The sequence below is a fragment of the Hippopotamus amphibius genome, chromosome 2 (genome assembly GCF_030028045.1).
Source record: "Hippopotamus amphibius kiboko isolate mHipAmp2 chromosome 2, mHipAmp2.hap2, whole genome shotgun sequence".
NCBI lineage: Eukaryota > Metazoa > Chordata > Mammalia > Artiodactyla > Hippopotamidae > Hippopotamus > Hippopotamus amphibius.
The window spans coordinates 60,842,787-60,867,078 of NC_080187.1; the positions used below are offsets into that span (position 1 = coordinate 60,842,787).

At 40.9% G+C, this 24,292-nt stretch overlaps 1 protein-coding gene across 3 annotated transcripts; it reads right to left on the reverse strand.

Annotated features, from left to right (window-relative positions):
• Window positions 1–622: 622 nt before the first annotated feature.
• On the reverse strand, window positions 623–22,908 carry NPM2 (nucleophosmin/nucleoplasmin 2). Of its 3 annotated transcripts, none has more exons than XM_057724659.1 (8): window positions 22,851–22,908; window positions 22,629–22,714; window positions 22,332–22,457; window positions 3,185–3,276; window positions 2,174–2,345; window positions 1,978–2,012; window positions 932–965; window positions 623–822 (listed from the first exon to the last, which is right to left on the reverse strand). In XM_057724659.1, exons 1-8 carry the CDS (start codon window positions 22,906–22,908, stop codon window positions 778–780), a joined length of 648 nt encoding a protein of 215 aa, XP_057580642.1. In that variant the 3' UTR covers window positions 623–777. The 3 variants fall into 3 exon arrangements, with proteins under 3 accessions (XP_057580642.1, XP_057580643.1, XP_057580641.1); XM_057724660.1 differs by having other exon boundaries at window positions 2,174–2,334; window positions 3,183–3,276; XM_057724658.1 differs by having other exon boundaries at window positions 2,174–2,373; window positions 3,183–3,276.
• Window positions 22,909–24,292: the final 1,384 nt, after the last annotated feature.

The following is a 24,292-nucleotide window of genomic DNA, read 5'->3' on the forward strand; positions in this document are numbered from 1 at the left end:
AACAACGTACTGAACCTTGTTCCTGTGGCTCTGACTGCTGCCCTTGGGGAACGCTAGCCCAGGAGTGGAAAGTGTTCACCTGTCCACCTCCAGGAAGAGATCCTTTATAGCCTCCAGGAAGCCTGCCTGTCTCCCTACTTGGGAAGTTTCCTTGAAGGTGCAGGCCTCCTGCCTGACACAGATCTTCACACCCGTGAGGTCCCTGGGCACAGCTCACCCCTAACAGGACGCAAACCTGGGCGAGCAGGACTAGGCCAGGCCCTTGAGATGCAGAGCCTCAGGCTTGTCCCTTCGTGGTAGGGGCGTCCACACTGCCAGAAGGGAGTGTGGACGCAGGAAGACCCACCCCAGCTCCAGCTGCCTCTCTCAGGCCCGAGGGCAGAAGGTCGAAGCTGGGGTAGGGGCTGAGACTCTTGGTTCTTCCCCCAAAGCTGGGGATGGGGGGCGGGGTGCAGGGAAAGAGAGGGACATAAAGAGCAGAACACAGCTGGCTCGCAGGCCCGGTGCACTAGCACACAGCCGTCCTCTGCTGGGCGCACGGGCTCACTGCACCCAGCAAAGACAGCTGGGGAGGGAGACACAGGTGAAACAAGGTCCTCGCAAAGCAGACTTTATTGTGGGGCTGAAGTCGGGGCTCTTCCCTCCAGGTCCTGCTGAAACCGAGAGATGGGGTGAGGGGCTCTTGTGTCGCCCTCAGCACGTCCGTCACATTCAGACACAGCAAGGTGGTCTCATGCGCCCTCCCTCGGTCGCTGCGGCCAGGCCACTCCTGGCTCCTCATTTCTTGAATCCCGGCTTTTTGGGTCTGGGTGTGGTTTTGGCCTATGAGAGAAGGGGGGGTTCCAGTGTCCCACCCCCTCCCCATCCCAGAACCTTCCCAGAGACCATCCCCCTCCCCTAGGAGGACCAGCCCCTTCTTATCAGTACTCACCTTTCCCAGAGGGCTCCTGTCTTTAAGGCGGTGTCTGGAATGGGGTGGGGTTGGGCAAGGAGTGGGGATGTGTGTGGGAAAGAGAGTTCAGCCTGATGCCAGTAGCCCTGGGCCCTCCTTCTAGTGCCCACGCTGCAGAGCTGGGCCCTGGACCCTCTGGGAAGCAGAGGGCTGTGACCTGGAGAGGTTCGCCTCTCCACCTGTCACCTACCAGGGACCACTCTCTCTCTTTTTATTTTTTTAATTTTTATTTAAAAATTATTTATTTATTTATTTATTGGCCGCGGCATGCAGGATCTTAGATCCCCGACCAGGGATGGAACACTTCCCCTCTGCAGTGGAAGCCGGGAGTCTTAACCACTGGACTATCAGGGAAGTCCCTGATTCTCTTTTTAAACAAGACGTTTTTTCTTCTTAAGCTTCTATCTGCTTTCCTTTTATTACTGTATAAGACACAAATACTTTTCTCTTCATAAAATTAATGTTAACCACATTGCACAAAATATAGCAAATAGAGAAGAGATTACCCATAATTTTCTTTATCTCCTACTTATGTTAATTTTTTTTTGTTTCCTTTCAGAACTTTTTTGTTCTGAAAACATGTGAAATAAAATGAAAATAATATCATGCTGTTTGAATTCTACAGACACTTTCCAGTTTGCTGTATTCCTCACGGGCATTATGTCACATTCCATTGAGAAGATGTGACATAGTTTAAGCAACTGTTATATCGTTGGACATTTACACTGCTTCCATTTTATACTATTATTTAAATAATGCAGTGATAAGTCTCTTAGTGCATATGCTTTCCCCCGTATTTTGGATGGGATTCCTTGGAAGGAACTGCCATAAGTGGGATGAAATCAGAAGATAAGAACTGTTTAATACTTTTTCAAAAAGACTGTGCCAACTGACAGTGGCAGCACACCTGTGCACCCGTGTTGCCACGGACCACACACCTGCACACACACGAGCATCATTCTTTTTCAATTACTATGTACCTCAACTAAAAGATTTTGGCTAATTTAAGAGATGGAAAGAGTTACCTCACTGCCGCCTCCTCTTTTTCCACCTTTTTTTTCTGGAAACCAAACACAAGCATTATCGGGAGTTTGGATGAGGCCCAGGGCCAGAGCAGACTCCTGCCTGGCATCTGGCAGGCGTTCCCCGGGGACTCAGAGCACTCAACTCGGGAGGCCTGGTCCCAGTTTCTGAGGAGCCTCTGGGGGGCCTCTCCCTCACCTTGGCAACGCTTGTCTGCTTCTGGGGCGCCAGCCTCTTGACTTGTTTGACAGGGGACTCCTCCAGGGACACATCTTCATCATCATCATCTTCTTCCTCCTCCTCCTCCTCCACGTCCTCCTCCTCCACGTCCTCCTCCTCCTCTTCCTCCCAGGATTGGTCTGAAGTGTCAGTGATGGTGTGGGAGGTGGGCAGGGCCTCTGAGCCCCAGGGTCTCTGCCCGGCTCCCCTTCCCAGATCTACCTGCTCCGGGGAACCCAGCGCAGGGGTGGGATGCGTTTACCTGCCCACCTCCCTCAGACCCTCTCTGGCCTCCCTGACAAAGTGGGGCTCGGGTGGCTGAGGGCTGAGGCGGTGTCAGGAGGGCAGCGGAAGTGGTAGGCTGCAGCTCTGGCCTGGCAGGAGGGGGATTCACACTGGGAAGGAGAGTGTGAGGTGAAGGAGGGAGAGGGGGAGGACTCAACAGCCAAGGAACTCAGGCCTCATCCTGAGGGAGGTGGAACCTGCCCGGGGTTTGGGGCAGGAGAGAACCCTGATGAAAGAGGCACCAAGGGACAGAGAAGAAGGCAGTTAAAGGGATGTCAAAAGAGTCAAAAGCACAGCGATTTGCCAGGGTCCATGTTACTGCAACAGCTACATACTTCATAGCAGGTAACGTTTTAAGTGTGCTCTGGTACCAGGTGTTATGTCACGTGCTTTTCCTGAATATGGCATTTATTCCTCACAACTAGAAGGAATATAGTTGAAGATGGAACCAAGTATACCCCCACCCTCGTGTTGTGGCTGGAGGACTGCAGCCCACAGAGGATGTGGCGGGGAGGTAAAGGAGAACCAGGGCTAGGACCCGTGCCCATGGCCTTCTGGTCTAGGCTGCTGGCAATTCTGTTGCCTTTGGGGATCTCCTCTAATAATTCAAGAATCCCTCAAGTGTTTGAATATTTATGATGTCCTTAGCCCTGTGCTGGGCACTGTGCCTGCAGACCTTTCTTGGGTCTAAGCTTGGACTTACCATAACATTCCTGGCCACAGAGGAACACGGGTCCAGAGCCAGCCCGGAGCTGGAATGTGACCGGAGGAGAAAGCTCCAATCTTGCCAGGACGACCTGCAGGGGGAGGGAGCAGAGTGGATGGGCCACTCAGGCCTGGCACCTGGTGGGGTGGGGGGCCTGGCACCAGGCAGGGGGCTGGCCTCAGGCAGAAATACTCAGTTTATCCCCTCTCTTCTACCACACAAGCTTCAGGCATTCTCTGCACCTCTCTGCACTCTCAGCTCCCTGGACCCTCCTTCTGAGGTGGACTCTGCCTGAGAAGAACATGGATCTGATAATCTCATTCCTGCCAAGATCACAGATGGGCTTCCCAGCTGAGGGGCAGCTGTTAAACAGAGAAGTCTGATACTATGCACTGAACTGTGTCCCCTCAAATTCTTACGTTGAAGCCCCTAACCTTCAGTGTGATGGTATCTGGGGATGGAGCCTTTGGGAGGTAATTAGGGTTAGGTGAGGTCACAAGGGTGGGGCCCTCATGATGGGATTAGTGCCCTTAGAAGACCAGACCAGAGAGCTTGCTTTCTCTCTAGCCATGTGAGAACACAAAAAGAAGAAGCAAGCCAAGAAGAGGGCCCTTACCAAAACCCAACTGTGCTGGCACTCTGACTTGAGACTTCTAGCCTCTGTGAGAAAGAAATGTCTGTAGTTTAAACCACTCACTCCATGGTATTTTATTATGGCAGCCCAAGCTGACTAAGGCACTGATTAAATGACAAAAGCAGATGCAAAGTTATACTATAGTCTTACTATTATCTTATAAGTAATATATGAATATGCATAGGAATAAAGGTTAGAAATATAATAAAGTGCTAACCATAATTTTCAGTGGATAGTACCATATTTATTTTCTTTATACTTTTCCAAACTTTGCAAATTTTCTAGAGTAACGATGATACTTAAATTTCTTGAGTTCTTACCATGTGCCAGTCCCCATGCTAAGCATTTTACCTGCTTTATCTCATTTAAATCTTAACAAAAAGCCCACAAAGGAGGTGCTGTTACTTTACAGAGGAGGAAACTGAGGCTTAGAGAGATTAATTTAGTTTCTGGTTCAGACAGGAAGCAGATAACTGAAAACTGAAACTGCAGCCACAAACACCTAGAAATGCTGGGTAAAATGTAATCCAATGTTTTTACTGCTTGGTTGAAAGGCAAGACAGAAAGGAGGGTCCCTGTGCATCAGAAGGAAGAGCAGCCTGTGCAGGGGCTGATGCCTCAGCTAAAGGGAGAACATCCTTGAAAACAGCAAGGACTTTGGGTTGTGACACTTATGTGGACAAAGCCTTGGCCTCAAGAGGGGGGCAGTAATGCAACCCCCTTGTACTGGCTGGGACCTTCAAAGGGCTACATCTCAGTTAAAAGCCCCAGGGTGAAGGTTGAGGAGAGGGGACTGAAGGACCCCAAGCCATCCAACTAGGAAGGACCCACCATCAAAGGAGGGAAATGAGAAGATGTGGGTAAGATAACAGGATCTCCTGTGAGGAACTAAGAGCTGTGGTTGTACCTCTCACTTACACCAAGTCTGAATTTACTTGGTGGGCACTGCCAACTCAAGAGACCTGTATAAAATCCTGGGCTTGTGATATTCCTGGGACAAATGGCAGACGCAAACACAAAACCGGTCTCTAGGGACACTTCAATTATTTTCACACAGAATTCTTTCAGAAAACAGAACCAAACCAAACCGGAAGATGAGTCACCATCTAAAATTATAAAACACACAAGACACAATCCTGCTAGAGGCAGCAGAATGAAACAAAATGTACAACCAAAAACCTGAGATAAGAGAGTAATAACCTAAACAACATGAAATAAGTTTGATGCAAATCAAATAAATATAAAAGTAGGAATCAAAATCATAAGAACAAGATATTACAAAAAATAACAAGAACCAAAGGCAGCTTGTAGACATCAAAACCATTAGCATTGAAATAAACTGAACAAATGGTTCAAAAACAAACTGAAGCTTCTTAAGGAAGAATCAGTAAATTGGAGAAGTGCTCAGAAGAAATTACGCGTATGCAGCACAGAGAGAGATGAATGAAATATGAGAGAGGATCTGGACATGGAGGACAGGTGAGAGGGTCCAACATGCATCCAATCAGAGTTAGGGACTAGAGAGAATGCAGTCAGTGTTCCAAGTGATAATGACAAGAGCTCTCCAGAAAGGATCCAAGACAGATCCTCATGTGCAGGAAACCTCAGCCTTTAACAGAGAGACACACGGTGGTGAAATGACAGATAATAAGAATGAAGAGGTGATCTCAACATCAACCAGAGAGGACAGATTTCCAAAAAAGGAACAATAACTAGACAGAATGAGGGTTTCAACAGCAACATCAGAAATCAAAAGAACAGAATAGGGACTTCCCTGGTGGCGCAGTGGTTAAGACTGTGCCTGCCAATGAAGGGGACACAGGTTCAAGCCCTGGTTCAGGAAGATCCCACATGCCGTGGAGCAACTAAGCCCATGTGCCACAACTAGTGAGCCTGTGCTCTAGAGCCCGAAAGTCACAACTACTGAGCTCGCATGCCACAACTACTGAAGCCCGTGTGCCTAGAGCCCATGCTCCACAACAAGAGAAGCCACCGCAATGAGAAGCCTGTGCACTATAACAAAGAGCAGCCCCAGTTCTCCACAGCTAGAGAAAGCCCGTGCACAGCAATGAAGACCCGACACAGCCAATTAATTAATTAATTAATTAATTATTTATAAAAAGAACAGAATAACCTTGTCAGTGTTTAGGGGAAACAACCTCTTACCTAGAAGTACATACACAGCCAAACTATCATGAAGGAATGAATGTAAAAGAAAGATATTTCTGAGCAAAGCCCAAGTAAGTTTACTACTCCCAGATCTACAACAGGATGTTGCAAAAAGATGGCAATTAAATTGAGAAGGAAGAAGTGGGTGCAAGAAGTAGCAGTGAGCAAAAAATTGGTTATATAAAAAAAAACCTAAGTAAGCATTGCTGTAAAATAAAACAGTGCTAGTCATGACTAGTGTTGAGTTGGTTTAAAACAAATTGGAGCTAAAATCCTATATGATAACAATATGTATGTTAAAAAGAAAGTAATTAGAACTCCCCAATTTGGAAGAACTAAAACATTAATTTTAGACTTTGATCATGCATGACTGTTAAAAAATTAAGGAGAACCAATAAAGATTAGAATGAGATTCTATAACTTCTATACCAATAGAAGAGAGAAAGGGAAAAGAAACTTTAATCAATCTAATAAAAGACAGGAAAAGTAGAAAAAAGAAACAAATTAAAAAAGGCAAGGAAAGTAGAAGCACAAAGTACATGCTATAAGTAAATCCAAGTTATTAGCAAGTCGCAATAAATATAAACAGACTATACTGGCCAGATAGATTAAAACAAAGTCTAGCTACATACTGCTTAAAAGATACAAACCTTATAAGGACAGAGATATGCTGGTTAAAAGAGATGGAAACATACACACACCAGACGGGGCAGAGGCTTCCAGTTGCTTATCCAATAGCCATTCTTTCCTTCCATAATAACAACACCCTAGTATTATACAAATATTGTACCAAGCCAAAAACTGTATTCCCCAGTTTCCTTTGCAGTTGTGACCATGTTATTAATTTCCGGACCAATGAGTTGTAAGCAGAATTTGCAATGTGGTACTTGTGGGAAGACTCCTTAAAAGGTTGACAGAGAATTGAGAAAAGTCCCTTTGGTCTTCCCTTCCTGATTCTTTCCTTTTACATTAATTGTAGTAGTGAGGACTGGAGCTGCAGCTGCCTTCCTGGACTGTAAGGTGATCTTGAGGATGGAAGCTCTGCACTAAGGACAGGAGAAAAATAAGAGGAGACTTGGTCTTTGGTGACCAGGGAGCCATCTCTTCAGCTCTGGCTTGCCCATCTCTGGACTTCTTCTATGCAAGACAGAAATAAATCGTAAGCCCCTGTAGTTGGGTCTCTGTTATGGCAGCCATACATGATTAAAATGCAAATGAATCTAGTGGTCCTACCTGGTGAGTGATGTTGATCATGGAGGAGGCTACGTCTGTGTGGGAGTAGGTGGTGTATGGGACATCTTTGTATCTTCCTCTTGATTTTATTGTAAAACCTAAAACTGCTCTTAAAAAATAAAGTCCTTAAAAAATTAAGCTACTAGTATTTGTTACGATTAGGTTTGGTAGTAAGTGACAGAAAACTTCATAACAGTGGCTTACAGAAGTAGAAGCTTACTTCTTTGTCATATAAACTAAGTCCACACATAAGCTGTGGATATACCACTCCTCAATCACCAGGGATCCAGGCTCTTTGTACCTTGTTGCTCTATCATTCTCAGTACACGGCTCCCATCTTCTGGCCCATGATAGCTGCTCATTTTCTAGTTACCACATCTACATTCCAGCCAGCAGGAAGGAGGAAGGAACAAAAAAGTTGTCACATGATATCTAAGGACACTTTGCAGATGTTGTAGATACCACTTTTGCTTACATTGCATTGGCCAGAATTTCATGGCTATGCCAAACTTAGAGGGAATATAGTTTTCTTTCTCAATGGCCTTGTGACCAGCGAAAAGTCATGAATTACATTACTACAGCATAAAGGAGCAATGGAGATTGAGGGACATCTGGGAAGCAAATTAATATCAGATGATATAGGCTTTAATTCAGTTAGCATTTTAGGGATAAAGAAGGTCACCACATAATGAAAAAAAATTAGATAAGGAAGATATTTACAATTATACAAGGAAAGTAAAAATTTTACAGGAAAGCTAAACTTGTAAATTATACGCATCAACAACATAGTGTGAACATACATGGAAGTATAGGCACAGTAATCAAGACAGTGTGATACTAGAGGGACAGACACACAGATCAACAGAACAGAAGACCTAGAAACAGACTCACACAAATACTTGCAACTGATTTTTGATGAAAGTGCAAATTCAATAGAGGAAGCTTTTTCAATAGGTGGAGCTGGAGCAATTAGATATCCATACGCAAAGAAATGAACCTTCACCCAAACCTCATGGCTTATACAGTGAACTCAAAATGGATCATGGACTTAAGTGTAAAACTATAAGACTTTTGGACAAAAAACAGAAAACATTCATGATCTCAGACTAGGCAACGCATTCTTAGACTTAACATCAAGAGTCATAAGAGGAAAAATTAATACAATGGACCTCATCAAAATTAAAAACTTTTGTTCTGTAAATGCTCATGTGAAGAGAATGAAAAGACAAGTTATAAACTGGGGAGAAAATATTTGAAAGCCATATATTTGACAAAGGACTAGTGTCTAGAATACACAAAGAATTAGCAAAATTCAACAGTAACAAAACAATCCAATTAGAAAATAAGCAAAATACACGAACATTTAACTGAATATACAGATGGCAAAACTGCATGAAAAGACATTCAACATCATTAGGCATCCGGAAAATGCAAACTAAAAGCACAATGAGACATCACTACACACATATTAGAATGGTTAAAATAAGAGATAGTGACAACATGAAATGTTGGTGAGGATGCAAAGATACTTGGGCACTTATGCATTGCTGGTAGAAATGCAAAATAGTACAGCCACTTTAGGAAACAGTTTGGCAGTTTAAGAAACTAAATGTGTAACCACCTCATATGACCCAGCAATTGAATTCCTGGACATTCATCCCAGGAGAAATGAAAACTTAGGCTTAAGCAAAAACCTATACACAAATGTTCATAGCAGCTTTATTTGTAACAGCTCCAGATAGGAATCAGCCCAGTTTTTCCACAGATGAATGGTTGAACTGTGGTACATCTATACCATGGAATACCAGTCAGCAATAAAATGAATACACACAACAACTTGGATGAATCATGGAATTATGCTGAGAAAAAAAAAAGCCAGTTCCAAAAAAGTTACATATGTCTGATTCTATTTCAATGACCAAATTTTAGAAATGGAAGACAGATTGGTGGTTGCCAGGGGTTAGGGGCAGGTGAGGGAGAAGGAGGGAGGTGAGCGTGGTTATAAAAGGGCAACACGAGGGATCCCTGAAGTGTTGGAACTGTTCAGTATTTTAGCTGTGGTGGTGGATATACGAACTTAGGTGATAAAATTTTGTAAATAAGATCCCTGCATTATATCAATGTAATATCCTGGATAGTATATTACAGTTTTGCAAAATGTTACCATTGGAGAAAACTGGGCAAAACTGGGATCTCTCAGTATTCTTTCTTACAGCTGCAAGTGAATCTACAAATATCTAAAAAAATTTTCAGTTAAAAATAAACATACATAAAGTAAACAAAATTATTAGAAGAACCTGAAAATCCTCAGTTATAATAGGAAATTTTTTCACATTTTTTTGGTAATTGATAGATCAGGAGATTAAAAATTATATAGGTTTGAACACAATTAATACACTTGATTTAATGGACACACATAGAATCCTACCATGTAGTAAGTCACAAATTGAGTCTCAACAAATACCAAAGAATTGATATGGTGTATATAAATATACAGCATAATTTCTGTTGCAATTACATTAAGAAAAACGGTGATGACTCAACCCACCCATACCTTTGGGAATCAAAAAATTCAAAGTAACTCATTCATCATATAAGAAATCATAATGGAAATTGGAAAATATTTAAAATAAAATAAAGTGAAAACACCACAAATCACAAATTAAGGGATGCAGTTAAAAACATCTTCAAATGGGGAAAGCAGGGGGCAGGGGGAGGCGGTTGGGAGGGAATGAATTGGGAGATTGGGATTACCATATATACATTACTAATAAGAAAAAAATATCAAATTGTACACTTAAAAAAAAAAGTCAGTCAGACCATATCACACTGTTGATCAAAACCTAGAAAATAGCTCCTCACTTCATTCTGAGTAAAAGCCAAAGTCTATGGCTATATGTGATCATGCCCTCCTCCAACTTCACTGCTGTTACCTCTTGGACCTTATCTCCAGCCACACAAATCTCTTTGCTCTTCTTTAAACATGCCAGGCACCCTCCTGCTACCACGGGGCCTTTGCACATGCTCTCCTCTCTGCCTGGGATGCAGAAATCCACAAGGCTACTTCCCTCATCTCTGTTCAAATGTGATCTTCTCATGAGGTCATACACTTAAAACTTTATCATAGTCCTCTATCCACCTTATCCTGCTCTCCTTTTTTGCTGTAATAATTTTCACCTTCAAACATACTATGTAACTTGTTTGTTATATTTATTGTCAATAGAATGCAGTTTCCATAAATTATGGAATCTTTGTCTCTTCTGCTCATAATACATCCCAAGCACCTAGAACAAAGCCTGCATATTTACATATACTCAATAAATACTTATTGAATGGAAAAAAAATCTTCAGAGGGAAATTTGTAGCATTCAAAATAAATAAATAGGAACACCAATGTTCACTGCAGCACTATTTACAATAGCCAGATCATGGAAGCAATCTAAATGCCCATCAACAGATGAATGGATAAAGAAGATGTAGTACATATATACAATGGAATAGTAATCAGCCATAAAAAGGAATGAAATTGGGTCATTTGTAGAGATGTGGATGGACCTAGAGACTGTCATACAGAGTGAAGTAAATCAGAAAGCGAAAAATAGTTATTGTATGTTAACACATATATGTGGAATCTAGAAGAATGGTACAGATGAATCAGTTTGCAAGGCAGAAATAGAGACACAAATGTAGAGAACAAACGTATGGACACTAAGGGGGGAAAGCAGGGGGTGGGTGCGATGAATTGGGAGACTGAGGTTGACATATATACACTAATATGTATAAAATAGGTAACTAATTAAAAAATAAAATTAAAAAAATAGAGCTTACTTGGAAAAAATAAGCTAGATCTAAATATCTAACTCAGGAAGTAAGAAAAAGGAACAAAGAAAGCAGAAAATCAGATAACCAGAGAAGTTAATAAAATAGAAAATAAGGAAACAATAGAAAACATCAACCAAATCAGGACTTCCTAGGTGGCAAAGTGGTTAAGAATCTGCCTGCCAATTCAGGACACAGGTTCGATCCCTGCTCCAGGAAGATCCCACATGCCATGGAGAAACTAAGCCCGTGTGCCACAACTATTGAGCCTGTGCTCTAGAGCCCGTGAGCCACAACTACGGAATGCATGTGCCACAACTACTGAAGCCCACATGCCTAGAGCCCATGCTCCACAACAAAAGAAGCCACTGCAATGAGGAGGCAACGCACCACAATGAAGAGTAGCCCCTGCTCACTGCAACTAAAGAAAGCCCATGTGCAGCAATGAAGACCCAACACAGCCAATAAAATAAATAAATTTATTAAAAATCAAACAAACAAAACAAACAAATGAAAAACCAAACAAAATCAAAAGCTTGTTCTTTGGAAAAAATAAAAAAAGACCAATATCCTGTGATTGAAATGAAGGGGAAAAAGTAAAGATGGTAAACACTACTAGGAATTTAAAAAAGAGGAATATAGTCACAGAAATAATCATGATGGAAAATATTATTAGCAAATAGCATGAACAATATCTAGAAAAATACAAACGATCATAATTGACTCAGGAGATGTTTGGTTCAGGCCAAATAAGTAACAGTGACTGAATTTACTTTCCAGCTTGATACAACTAAAAACCTATAATACAGGCATACCTCAAAAACATTGTATGCTCAGTTCCAGATTACTGCAACAAAACAATTATCACAATAAAGTGAGTCACATAAAATTTTTGGTTTCCTAGTGCGTATAATTACACTATACTATATTCTATTAAGTGTACAGTAGCATTATGTCTAAAAAATGTACATGCTTTAATTAAAAAATACTTTACTGCTAAAAATGCTATTCATCATCTGACAATGCAGGGTTGTTACAAACCTTCAATTTGTAAAAAGCAAAAACAAACAGAACCCCTGCAATATCTATGAAGTGCAATAAAACCAAGTACGCTCACGTAGCAAACAATAGCTCTCAAGACACTGGATACCCGTCAGGAAGAACAGTGATCCATGAGAGATGGGACAGAAATGAGATGAGCCCTATGGTTGCCCAAGCTTACTTCCTGGACAGTGCAGGGACAGGGAACCCAGACAAAGCCTAGTGGTCTCTCTGAACTTAGGAAACAGAACTGGAACCCAGGGAAGACACAACACCTAGAGTTCACAGGAGAGGAGAGAGCTGCAAAGACAGCACCCCAGAGATCTGTAGAAGGCCCGCTTGAGTATTCAGTTAAGTGGTGATCAGAACATTCATGTGAGGAAACTACCTGAGATTGGAGAAAGAATCATCCTAAAGTTGTCTGGAGCTCACAGAGTAGAAAAATCTCATAATTTATGGGACATCTATTGGAGTACCAAGAAAGGTCTTACTACAGTAGTGGGGGGAAATTAGACTAAACTCAGCTTAAATCCCTAACAAAGCTTAAAAGCAAGACACAAAAGGATCAAATGGTATTTAAGTAACTTCACTGCATCCCAGGACAAAAGTCAAGAATACCTATAAAACTGTAAAAATATCCAGCATCCAATAGTAAAATTCATGTCTGGCATCCACTCAAAAATTACCAGACATACAATGAACAAGGAATCTATAACTCATAATGAAGAGGGGGAAAATTCAATTAAAACTGACACAGAAGTGACACAAATGAGAATTAGTAGAAAAGAACATTAAAATTATAGTCCATGTGTTCAAGAAACTAGAGGAAAGATTGAAAATGAGACATGGAAGACTCAATTTGCAGAGATGAAAACTACAATATCTGAGATGAAAACATACAGATGAAAAAAAAAAAAGAAAACATACAGATGAGATTAACAGCAAATTAGATACTGCAGAAGAGAAGAATAATGACATTGAATAAATAAAGACTATCCAAAATGAAATACACAAAGGAAAAATACTTTAAGAAAACAGAGCATAATGAACTGTGTGACAACTTTAAGGAGCCAAGTGTACATGTAACTGGATTCCTCAATGGAGATGAGAGAGAAGAGGGAAGAGAAAATCAAAGTTTGAAGAAATAAAAGACAAAAATTTCCAAATTTGATGAAAATGATAAATCCACAAATCTAAGAAGTTCAGTGAACCCCAGTACATTTCATAATCAAATTGCTCAAAACTAGTTATAAGGAGAAAATCTTAAGAGCAGTCAGAGGGAGAAAGACATCACACACAGGGAAATGAAGACAAGGATATGAGTAGATTTCTCCAAGTAATGCAAGCTAGAAGAAATGGGGAAAATTTTTTTCAGTGCTGTAAGGAAAAAAATTCAATCTAGAGTTCTTTACCCAATGAAAAAACCTTTCAAAACTGAAGTGAAATAAGGACTTTCCAGGTATACAAAAACTGAAAGAATTCATCATAAGCAGATCCGCATTACAAAAAATGCTTAAGTCCTTCACACAGAAGGAATATGACACCAAATGGAAACTCAGATCTACACAAAGGAGTGAAAAGTACCAGAAATGGTAAATATAAAAATCGTTTATTCTAATTTCCAATCTCTTTAAAATATAGACTGTTTAAAGAAAAAATAACAACAATGTAGAGAAGGATTTATAGCATATGTAGAAGCAGAAGTTTTTACAACAGCACAAAGGATGGGAAGTGGTAAATGAAATGTGCTGTAGTATTCTCATATTGTACATGAAATGGTATACTATTATTTGACTACAGACTGTTGTAAATTAAAGATGCCGACTGTAAACTCTAGAGCAATGATTGAGAAAAAAACCAAAGAGATGAGGTATACCTAAGAAGCCAATAGTGAGGATGAAAATGTAACCATAAAAACCACTTAGTTAATCCAAAAGAAGGCCAGAAAGGAGGAAAAAAGGAATACAGGTGGGACAAATAGGAAGATGATAGATTTAAACCCAATCTTGTTGATAATTTGGTTAAGTATTAACTGTCTAAATGCTCTAATTAAAAGACAGAGATTATCAAGTGGATAAAAAAATAAAACTCAATTAGGTGGTATCTAAAAGAAACCCAATTTATACACTAAGATACAGAGGTTAAGGTAAAATAACAAAATAAAAGAACAGGAAAAATATGCAACACAAACACTAATCAAAGGAGAGCTAGATGGACTGTATTAATCAGATCAAGCAGATTTCAGAATATTTATCAGCAATAAAGAGGAGCATTTCAGAACGTTAAAGGGATCAATTAACCAAAAGGATATAACAATCCTAGAAATGCAGGTTTTATTAGGATGCACCTAATAAAAGAGCTACAAAACACATGGAGCAAAAATGGAAAATTAAAAAGAGAAATAGACAAAGAATTATTGTTGAAGTCTTCAACATTCCTCTTTTAGTAACTAATAGATCAAATAGATAGAAAATGAGTAAGGATATAGAAGACTAGGACAAAACCATCAACCAACTTCATATAATCAACATTTATAGAGTAATACACCCAACCAGAGGAGAACACTCATTCTTTAAGTACAAATAAAATAGTCATGAAGATAGAACATATTATGGTCCATAAAATAAGTCACTGTTTAGACTAAAATCATATAAAGCGTATTTTCAGACCACAGCGAAATTAAAATAGAAATCAATTAAAGAATCTTAGAAAATCTCTAATTATTTGGAAATTAAAAAGCAAACATACTTCTAAGTACTCCAGCATAAAACCAGAAAATAACTTGAACTGAATGAAAATGAATGTAATACTTATCAAAATTTGTGGGAAGAAGCTAGACAGATGCTTAGAAGGAAATTATAGCATGAAATGCTTATATTTGAAAAAGGTCTAAAAAATAAATAATGTAAGATTATGTCTCAAGAAACTAGAAAGAGATCAGATTAAAACCAAAATAAGCAGAAGAGAAGAATAAAAGAACAGATCAATTAAATACAAAAGTGGATAAACAATAGAGAAAGACTGATGAAACCAAAAGCTGGTTCTTGAAAAAGATTAATACAACTGTTAAACCTCTAGCTAGACTGGACCAGGTAAAAAGGAGAGAAGATACAGATTACCAACATCAGGAACAGAAGAGCAGACTTTAATACAGATAGTACAGAAAAGGAATAGGGAATAATATGAACAACTTTATGCCAAAAATTTGACAATTTAGAGGAAACGGAAAAATTGCTTAAAAAACACAAACAAAGCTCTCAAGAAAATAAACCAAATAGTCTTATATCCATGAAAGAAATTTAACAGGTAGTTAACAAGATTGCTTCACAGGTGAATTCTACCAAAACATTTAAGAAAAAATAAAACAAAGCAAATTCACAGAAACTCTTTCAGAAAATAGAAGAGAACATTTTCCTTCTCATTTTATCAGGCCAGCATTACCTTATGCTAAAACCAGACAAAAACATGACAAGAGGGACTTCCCTGGTGGCGTAGTGGTTAGGAATCCACCTGCCACTGCAGGGGACACAGGTTCGATCCCTTGTCCGGGAAGATCTCACATGCCACTGAGCAGCTAGGCTCATGGGCCACAACTACTGAGCCTGTACTCTAGAGCCCATGAGCCATAACTACTGAGCCCACATGCCACAATTACTGAAGTCCGCACACCTAGAGCCCGTGCTCCTCAACAAGAGAAGCCATTGCATTGAGAAGCCTGTGCACCGCAAAGAAGAGCAGCTCCTGCTCACCACAACTAGAGAAAGCCTGTGCGCAGCAACAAAGACCCAACACAGCCAAAAAAATAAAATAAATCTATAAAAAGAATAAAACATGACAAGAAAACCATAGACCAATATTGTTCATAAACATAGACAAAAATATCCTTAATAAAAGAGTAGCATATGGAATGCAATAATACATAAAAAGGTAATACATCATGATCGAATGGGGCTTATCCCAAGAATGCACAATAGGTTTACAATTTGAAAAAAAATCAGTGAATGCAATTTGCCACATAACAAAATAAAGGAGAAAAAAAATCACCTCACTATATGCAGAAAAGAATTCTTTGATCAAATTCAACACCCATTCATGATAAAATATCTCAATGAACTAGGAATAGGAGGAAACATCCTCAAACCTAATATAGGACATCTACAAAAACCCTTCATCTGTTTTAATGGTAAAGGACTGAATACTCTCTGGAAAAAGGCAAGGATAGACCTGCTCTTACAACTTTTGCTCAACATTGTACCTGATGTCCTAGTCAATGAAATAAGATAAGAAAAAGAAACACAAGGCACAAAAACAGAAAAGGAAGATGTTAAACTGACTATTCACAGATACATGAATAAATACATAGCAAATTCTGTAGAATCAACAGAAAGCTGCTAGGACTAACATGCAAATTTAGCAAGGTCAGATAATACAAAAACTAATTATATAACTATATATTAGTACTGAACAACTATAAATTAAAAATTTAAAATACCATTTCTGTACCTTAACCCATATACAAAAATTAACTGAAAATGGCTCATAGACTTAAATATAAGAACTAAAACTTTAAAACTCGTAGAAGAAAACAGGAGTAAATCTTCATGATCTTGTGTTAGGCAATTTTTTCTTAGATTCAACACCAGAAGCACAAGCAATGAAAGAAAACACACATAAACTGTACTACATCAAAACAAAAAAAAAACTGTGCTGCAAATGACATCATCAAGAAAGTAAAAGACAACCCAGGGAAAGGGGGGAAATATTTGCAAATCATCTGATAAGAGGTCTTGTATGTAAAATAAAGAACTCATACAAGTCAATAGTAAGAAAAGCAAACATTAAAATACATTAAACTCAAATACAGTTTTAAAAAATGAATAAAGATTTGAATAGAAAATTCTCCGGGAATTCCCTGACAGTCCAGTGGCTAGGACTCTGTGCTTTCACTACCAAGGGCACAGGTTCAATCCCTGGTCAGAGAACTAAGATCCCACAAGCCACACAGAAAGAAAAGAGAAAAGAAAAGGAAAGAAGAGAAGAGAAAGGAGGGAAGAAGGAAGAAAATTCTCCAAAAAAGATATACGAATAGCCAATAAGCACATGAAGAGATGCTCAACATCATTAGTCACTAGGGAAATGCAAATCAAAACCACAATAAGCTACCACTTCATACCCACTAAGATGACTAATCAAAATCAAAGTGTTGGTGAGAAATTGGGATACTCATACATTGCTGGTGAGATTGTAAAATAGTGTGACCACTTTGGAAAACAATATCGGAGTTCCTCAAAATGTTATATACACGAAGCTACCATATGACCCAGCAACCGCACTTTCAGGTGTATGCTCAAGAGAAATAAAAATTTATGTTCATACAAAACTTTGTACATTAATATTAAGAACAGCATTCCTAATAGCCAAATGGTAGAAACAATCCAAATGTCCATCAACTGCTGAACAGATAAACAAAATGTGGTATATCAATACAATGGAATATTATCTGGTAATAAAAAGTCAAATACTGATACATGCAACAACATGGATAAACCTTAAAAACATTATACTAAGTGAAAGAACACAGTCACAAAAGACCATACGTTTTATGATTCCATTTATTTGATTTGCCAGAATAGGCAAATCTATAGACATAAAGTAAATTAGTGGGTACCTAAGGCTGGGTGGTAAGTGGATGTGGGAAATGGGAAGCGACCATTGGTAGGCATGGGGTTTCTTTTTGGGGTGATGAAAATGTTCTAAACTTTGATTGTGATGGTTGCACAACTCTGAATTTACTTAAAAAAATCACTGAATTGTACACTTTAATGGGTGAGGCTTATGGTATGTGAATTATCTTCCAATAAATATGTTAATCTCATTTTCAATAGCACCCCAAATCATGAAATATGTAGGGGTAAACTTTACAAAGTATGAAGGTGACCAGGACCCTGAAAATTACAAAACATTCCTGGGAAAAGCTAAAGTTGAAAACAAATAGAGAAATATATCATGTTCAATTATTGATGACTCAAAATTGTCAAGATGGCAATTCTCCCCAATCTACAGATTCAATACAATCTCAATCAAAATCCCAGCAGACTGATTTTTAAAGAAAGATGATTCTGAAATTTATATGGAAATCCTAAGGACCTAGACTTGTCAATCCAATTTTGGAAAATAACAAAATTGGAGGACTCACACTATTTAAGACTTACTATAAAAGTACAATAATCAAATTAATCTGGTATTGGAATGAGGGTAAACATAAAATCAATGAAACAGAATAGCATATAGACATATATGCATACACACATGGTCAACTATTTTATGGCAAATGCCAAGGTAATTGTATTAGTGAAAGAACAGTCTTTTCAAAAAATGATACTGGAGCACTGAGTATCAATTTGGGAAAAAAATGTCCTTCTATCCTGACTTCATACCATACAAAAAACTTATCTTGAAATGAAACATAGACTATTTAAGTCTATAAGAGCTAAAACAATAGCATTTCTAGATGAAAACAGAAGAAAACCTTTATGACCTTAGTTTAGGCAATGATTTCTTAGGATACCAAAAGGATGAACCCTAAGAGAAAAAAATATTAAATTGAACTTTATCAAAATTAAAAACTTGTGCTCTTCAAAAAACACTCTTACAAAAATGAAAAGGCAAGCCACACACTAGGAGAAAATATCTGAAATATTTGTAATAAAGGACTTATGTCCCAAATATATATATAAAAAGAACCTCCTACAAGTCAATAAGAATAACTCAATTATCTAAAAATGGGCAAAACAGCTAAACAGGCATTTTGCAGAAGAAGATATTCAAAAGACCAAAAACCAAATAAGAAGATGGTTAACATCACCGACCTTCAAGGAAAAATAAAAAACATAATGAGGTGCCACTATGTATGTACTAGATCGGCTAAAATTAAGAAGATTGACAATGCCAAGTGTTGGTGAGGATGTGGAGCAACTGGAATTCTGAGATTGCTGGTAGAAATGCAGAAGGGTACAGCAATTTGGAAAATAGTTTAGCAGTTTGGTATAAAGTTTAAAATATGCTTACTATATGATCCAGCAATAGCACTCCTAGGTATTTACCCAAGATAAATGAAAACATGTCTATACAAATACACTCAAATATTCCTAGCAGCTTTATCGATAATAGTCCCAAAACTGGAAACTACCCAAAATGTCCATATGTCCATTAACAGGTGAATGAACAAATTTCATATAAGTTGTAGAGTGGCATATTACTCAGGTAGTAAAAAGGAGTGTATTACTGTTTCATCAACAACAAGGGATAAAACCTCAAAAGCATTATGCCGAGTGAAAAAAGCCAGCACAAGAGACTATGTATTGTATGATTCCATTTAAGTGAAATTATAGAAAAGGCAAAACTGTAGTGACAGAAAGTAGATCAATGGTTGTCATAGGCAGTGGTAGGTGGAAGGAACCAACTGCGAGGAGGCATGAGGAAATTTGGGGGCAGGGCGATGGAAATTCTCTACCTTGCTTTGGTGGCTGTTGCACAATTAGTCTAAGGCATCAAGTTGCACACAACACTAGTGAATTTTTTTTTAAACTTCTCCAATTGTGGCTTTTAATTTATCATAAACTATCCAGCTATATACTAAGATTGGGGAGACAAGGAGATGGAGAATAAAGATTTACAGTTATAGCTTAATATAAAGAGTACACATTTGAATCTTGCAAATAAATCTACCGCCACTAGCAATAATGCTCCTGTCAACTCCAGAATGTGCTTGCCATTGAGTCTTTGAAGACTTGTGCATATGCTGAAGTGGATACAAAAATCCTTCCTCCATTTGGCTTCTCCTCCAGCAGGAATATATCAACTTCAGTGGAGGCAACCTGATTTCTCAGGACACTAGTGAATCTTATTGTATATAAATTATATCTCAATACAGCTGATAAAAAAAAACTGACTCAAAGAAATAGAAACATCTGAGATCTAAAACTATTAAATAAATCACAATAGTTTAAAAGGCAAAATCCTTGCTCTCTTGGAGTCCACGTCCTGGTTGTGGCGAAAGACAATGCACAAATGAAAACTGATGTCAGTAATGGGTCCAATGGGGGAAAGTGTGATCATGGGTGGGGTGGAACGTGGGGATGCTGTTTGTGGTTGGGGAAGACCCTTCAGTGAGACGACATTTGAACAAAGACCAGATTGAAGTCAGGGGCAAGTGTGTCCCTGGCATGGGGAACTGGAAATGTAAAGACTCCAAGGAGGGGGTATGTTTGGAATTTTCAGGATACAGTCAAGGAAGCCCACGTGGTTTGAGGAGGGTCAGGGTGGGGAGAGTAGCAAAGGATGAGGTCAGAGAGGTTGCTGAAAGCCAGGACACAAAGGATCTTGAATCTCATTCTAAATGAAATGGGAAGCCATTGAACACTGAGTATTCTAGCAGAGAATCAACAGAATATGACCTTTGCTTTAAAGGATCTTTCTGGCAGCTGTGTATAGAATAGACCAGAGGTCGGGAAACTTTCTGTAAAGGGCCGGATGGTAAATAGTTTAGGCTTATAAAACATATGGTCTCTGTGGAGACTACTCAACTCTGCTGTTATCAAGTGAAAGCAGCCACGGATAACATGTAAATACAGGAGTGTGGCTGTGTTTCAATAAAACTTCATTTACAAAACCAGGCAGTGGGCTGGACTTAATTCTGTAGTTTGTCAGCCCCTGGAATTGACTAGAGGAGACCAAGGCTGAAGGCAGGTAGATCTGTTAGGAGGCCCTGCAATAAAACTGAGCAAGAGGTGATGGTCATCTGGACGAGAGTGTAGCAGGGAGGTGATCAGATGAAGGTAGAGCCAACAGGATTTGCTGGTGGGTCAGATATGGGGTATTAGAGAAAGAGGGTTTTGTTCTGACTAATTGGAGGAATAGCTGTTTACTGGGAGAAGATCAGGTTTGGGGATGGGGGAAGAGATTATAGATAGAAATCAAGAATTTGGATTTAGACCTGCTAAGTTTGGCATATCTATTAGATATCTATTAAATTGTATTGAGTTCGACAGAGGATCTGGAGCACAAGAGAGAGGCTGGGTTTACAGAATAAATTTCAGAGACTTCATTTGTATAGGTGGTCTTTAAAACTATGGGAATGGATGAGATTTAGGGAGCTCTCAGAGAGAGAAAAAATTAGGTTTGAGGGCAGTTTTACAGATCAGCCTCCCAGATCTTTAAGGGCAGATAATCCTGGTCTTATATTCACTGTTCTGCTGCATAGAAGGAGGGAACACTCCATGCCTTGGTTCATGAGGGTAATATGCCTTGACATCCAAATAAGATAAATTTATAGGCCAACCTCACTGATGAATATATAAGTTTTTTTAAAAAAAGTCTTATTAACAAAGCAAATCTAAAAGTTTACGATACAATCAGTAATGTTTATCTCAGGAATGCAGAGTTGGTTATTATTCTATTAGTGTAACTTACCACATTAATAGATTAAAGCAGAGAGAGCCCCTGACGATAAGAATAGACATGTATTTGATAACCAATTTCATAACCATGATTAAAAAGAAGAAAATTCAATTTTTCAAAGTAGAGTAGGTTAGACGGAGAGTTCCTTCACCCACAAAGGGTATCTACCAAACACTTCATACTTAATGGAGAAACATTAGAAGCATTCCTTTTTAAAAAATCAGGAATGAAACAAGGGCATCTACCATTACCATTTTACCAGTATTATAATGGTGGTCCTAGCCAGCGTAAATGGATTTAAAAGAAAAAAAAAATGACGACACAAAGATTGTCATTATTCACAAAGAACATCTGCATAGAAAACTCAAAATAAATGATTAGAAGTGAGAATTTCTGGATACACAAGCAGCATGTAAATCATCAGCAGTGTTTGGTCACCAGGATTAAACAGCTGAAATGTGTGATTTGAAGAGAGGTTATTTAACTTGTCCAAAGTCACACAGCTAGTAAAGAGTGGACTAGGAGGGAGTTCCCTGGTGGTCCAGTGGTTAGGACTTGGCTGGCAAAAAAAAAAAAAAAAAAAAAAAAGAGTGGGCTAGGATGGAAACGGGCCTCCCTGCCTCCTGAGTCCAGACTTTTAGTCCTGGGCTATAATATGCCCCTCTAGCACTGCCTGTACTTCTGCAGTAGCTTGTACCCCACCTTTGTGTCCGTCCCCACGAGGGGGTCAGGCCTGAACACGGCCTCCTAGCCGGAGCCAGAGTTTCCTAGGCCCGCAGGGAAAGGCTCACCATGGGGAGGACGGAGGCCCGAAGTGAGGCCAGGATGATGGGCTTCCTCTTCTTGTCGTCCTGGCTTGCTGGGGGCAGGATCTCCACGAGGTTCATCTCCTCTTTGGCTTTCTCCCCCAGGCAAATCTGAGAGGGGTGGCAGATGGGCAGGGCGCCTCCTCACCCCCAAGGCAGGCGGAGGAGGCAAACCCTGTTCCAGCTGTGGGGACGGGACAATCCCACGTGCTCCTCTGTGGCTGTGCAAGTCCCTACCTGCTCCATCCTTCCTCCCCTCCTGGAGTGGGGGGGTGTACCCACCGTACTAAGCAACAGCATACAGTCTTGCTTCCCCACCTTCTGGGGTTTGAAGGTCCAAGTCGGCTTCTCCTGGTTTAGCTCACAGCCTGCGAAGGGCGCAAGGCGGGGGGTCCGGCAGGCTCCAGAGAGGCGCGCCTCTCTCCCTCCAGCCCTATCCCCGCCTCAGGTGAGGCACCCCCAGCACGCCCGGGCGCTCCGAGGACAGCCTGGGACCTTACTCACCCCAGAGCAAGGCTAGTGTCGCCTTTTCCGAGGTGCTGCTAGTGCGGCTGCGGTTCATGATGCGGGGCGGGGGCCGAGCCGCTGCGAGGAAGGGCCGATTACAACCCCTGGGCCGACAAGGCAGCCCGCACCCGAGCGGGGGACCCCCAGGCGGAGCGCTCCGCCGAAGGGCGATGCTTAGATTGCCCCGAGTGGGAGAGGTGAGCGAGGAGCCCGGCTGCACCCCGGGGTGCAGCGCCGGGCAGCCGCGGGGAAGGCGGCTCGGTGCCCGGTCTCAGGTCCACTCGGCCCCGGGGCCCGGCCCTTTCGCAACCCCTCCTCCACCTCACCGTCCCTACTCCGCGGGCGCGGCTCACGCCATCGGCTTCTCCTCGGGTCGCTTCCCTCTCGGGCTCCCTCACTCCGGCCTCATCCCGGCCTCACCTGAGGGCCGGCCGCCCACAGCGGGCCGTTATGAAGCCTGGGAAGAGGCCACGGGAGGCGTCTAATCAGCCCCATTCCGTTCTTCCCCTCTCCTCCTCTTCGCGCCTCAGAAGCACCTGGAGAGCTTGTTGAAACACACAGCGCTAGGCCCCACCTCCACCGTTTCCCACTGGAGAGGTCTGGGTGGGACCCAGAGAATTAGCATTTCTAACAGGTGCCCAGGTGAGGTGGATGGTGCTGGTCCAGGACCACACCTTGAGAGCCACAGTCCTGACCAATGGGGACTGACTGAGGCCGGCTGCCGGAGCCCCCTCCGCGCCCGGCGTGGAGATGCTTTGCCATCAGGTAGGAAAGCGCAGCCTTATCGGCCCTTCCTGCTCATTGCCTTTCTTCGTGTCCTTTCCCTACCCCTCAAGCGTGGGCCTTTCTCCAGGTCCAGAGGCCCCGACCCCCGGGGCTGTGGTCCCCAGAGAGGAAGAGCCCAGTTTCCAGCAGGATGATTTCTCCCAAGGCCAGGAAGGGGTGGGGATGAGGAAAGGGACAGGAGAGGCAGCTGGTGAGAATGCACTATGGGGCACAGGGAGTGACTTTGCCAGGGCCAGTCATTTAAAAAACAGCAGTTCACAGGGCACAGTGATGCACTTACATGTTTGTTTGGGTGGGGATAGCGAAGAGGAAGTGGGTTTTCAGCAGACCACCGCCCTCCCTCAAGTTAACACCTGTTTCAGATCAGAAATAACCAAGAATCTCTCTCATTGCATTCTTATCCATCACTTCCATCCCGGAAACTTCTCATCTACATATCAATATAAGGTTCACTGATTTTCAACAAAGGTGTCAAGGGAAAGGATAGTCTTTTCCAAAAATGGTGCTGGAGGAACTGGACTTATCTCTCTGGAACCCTGATTGGAGCTCCTGCTGTGCAGGAATCTGTTTTTTGTTTGTTTTGTTTTCAAATACAAACTTTATTGACAAATAATTCATATACAAAAAAAGCACCAGTTTAAAGTGTATAATTT

Coding starts and splice junctions, on each gene's coding strand:
- NPM2 (XM_057724658.1), bottom strand. CDS start 22,908: ATGAACCGCAGCCGCACTAGCAGCACCTCGGAAAAGGCGACACTAGCC. Junction 2,013..2,173: donor AGCAGACAAGCGTTGCCAAG/GTGAGGGAGAGG, acceptor TTTGGTTTCCAG/AAAAAAAAGGTGGAAAAAGA. Junction 966..1,977: donor AAAGAGGAGGCGGCAGTGAG/GTAACTCTTTCC, acceptor ACCCCATTCCAG/ACACCGCCTTAAAGACAGGA.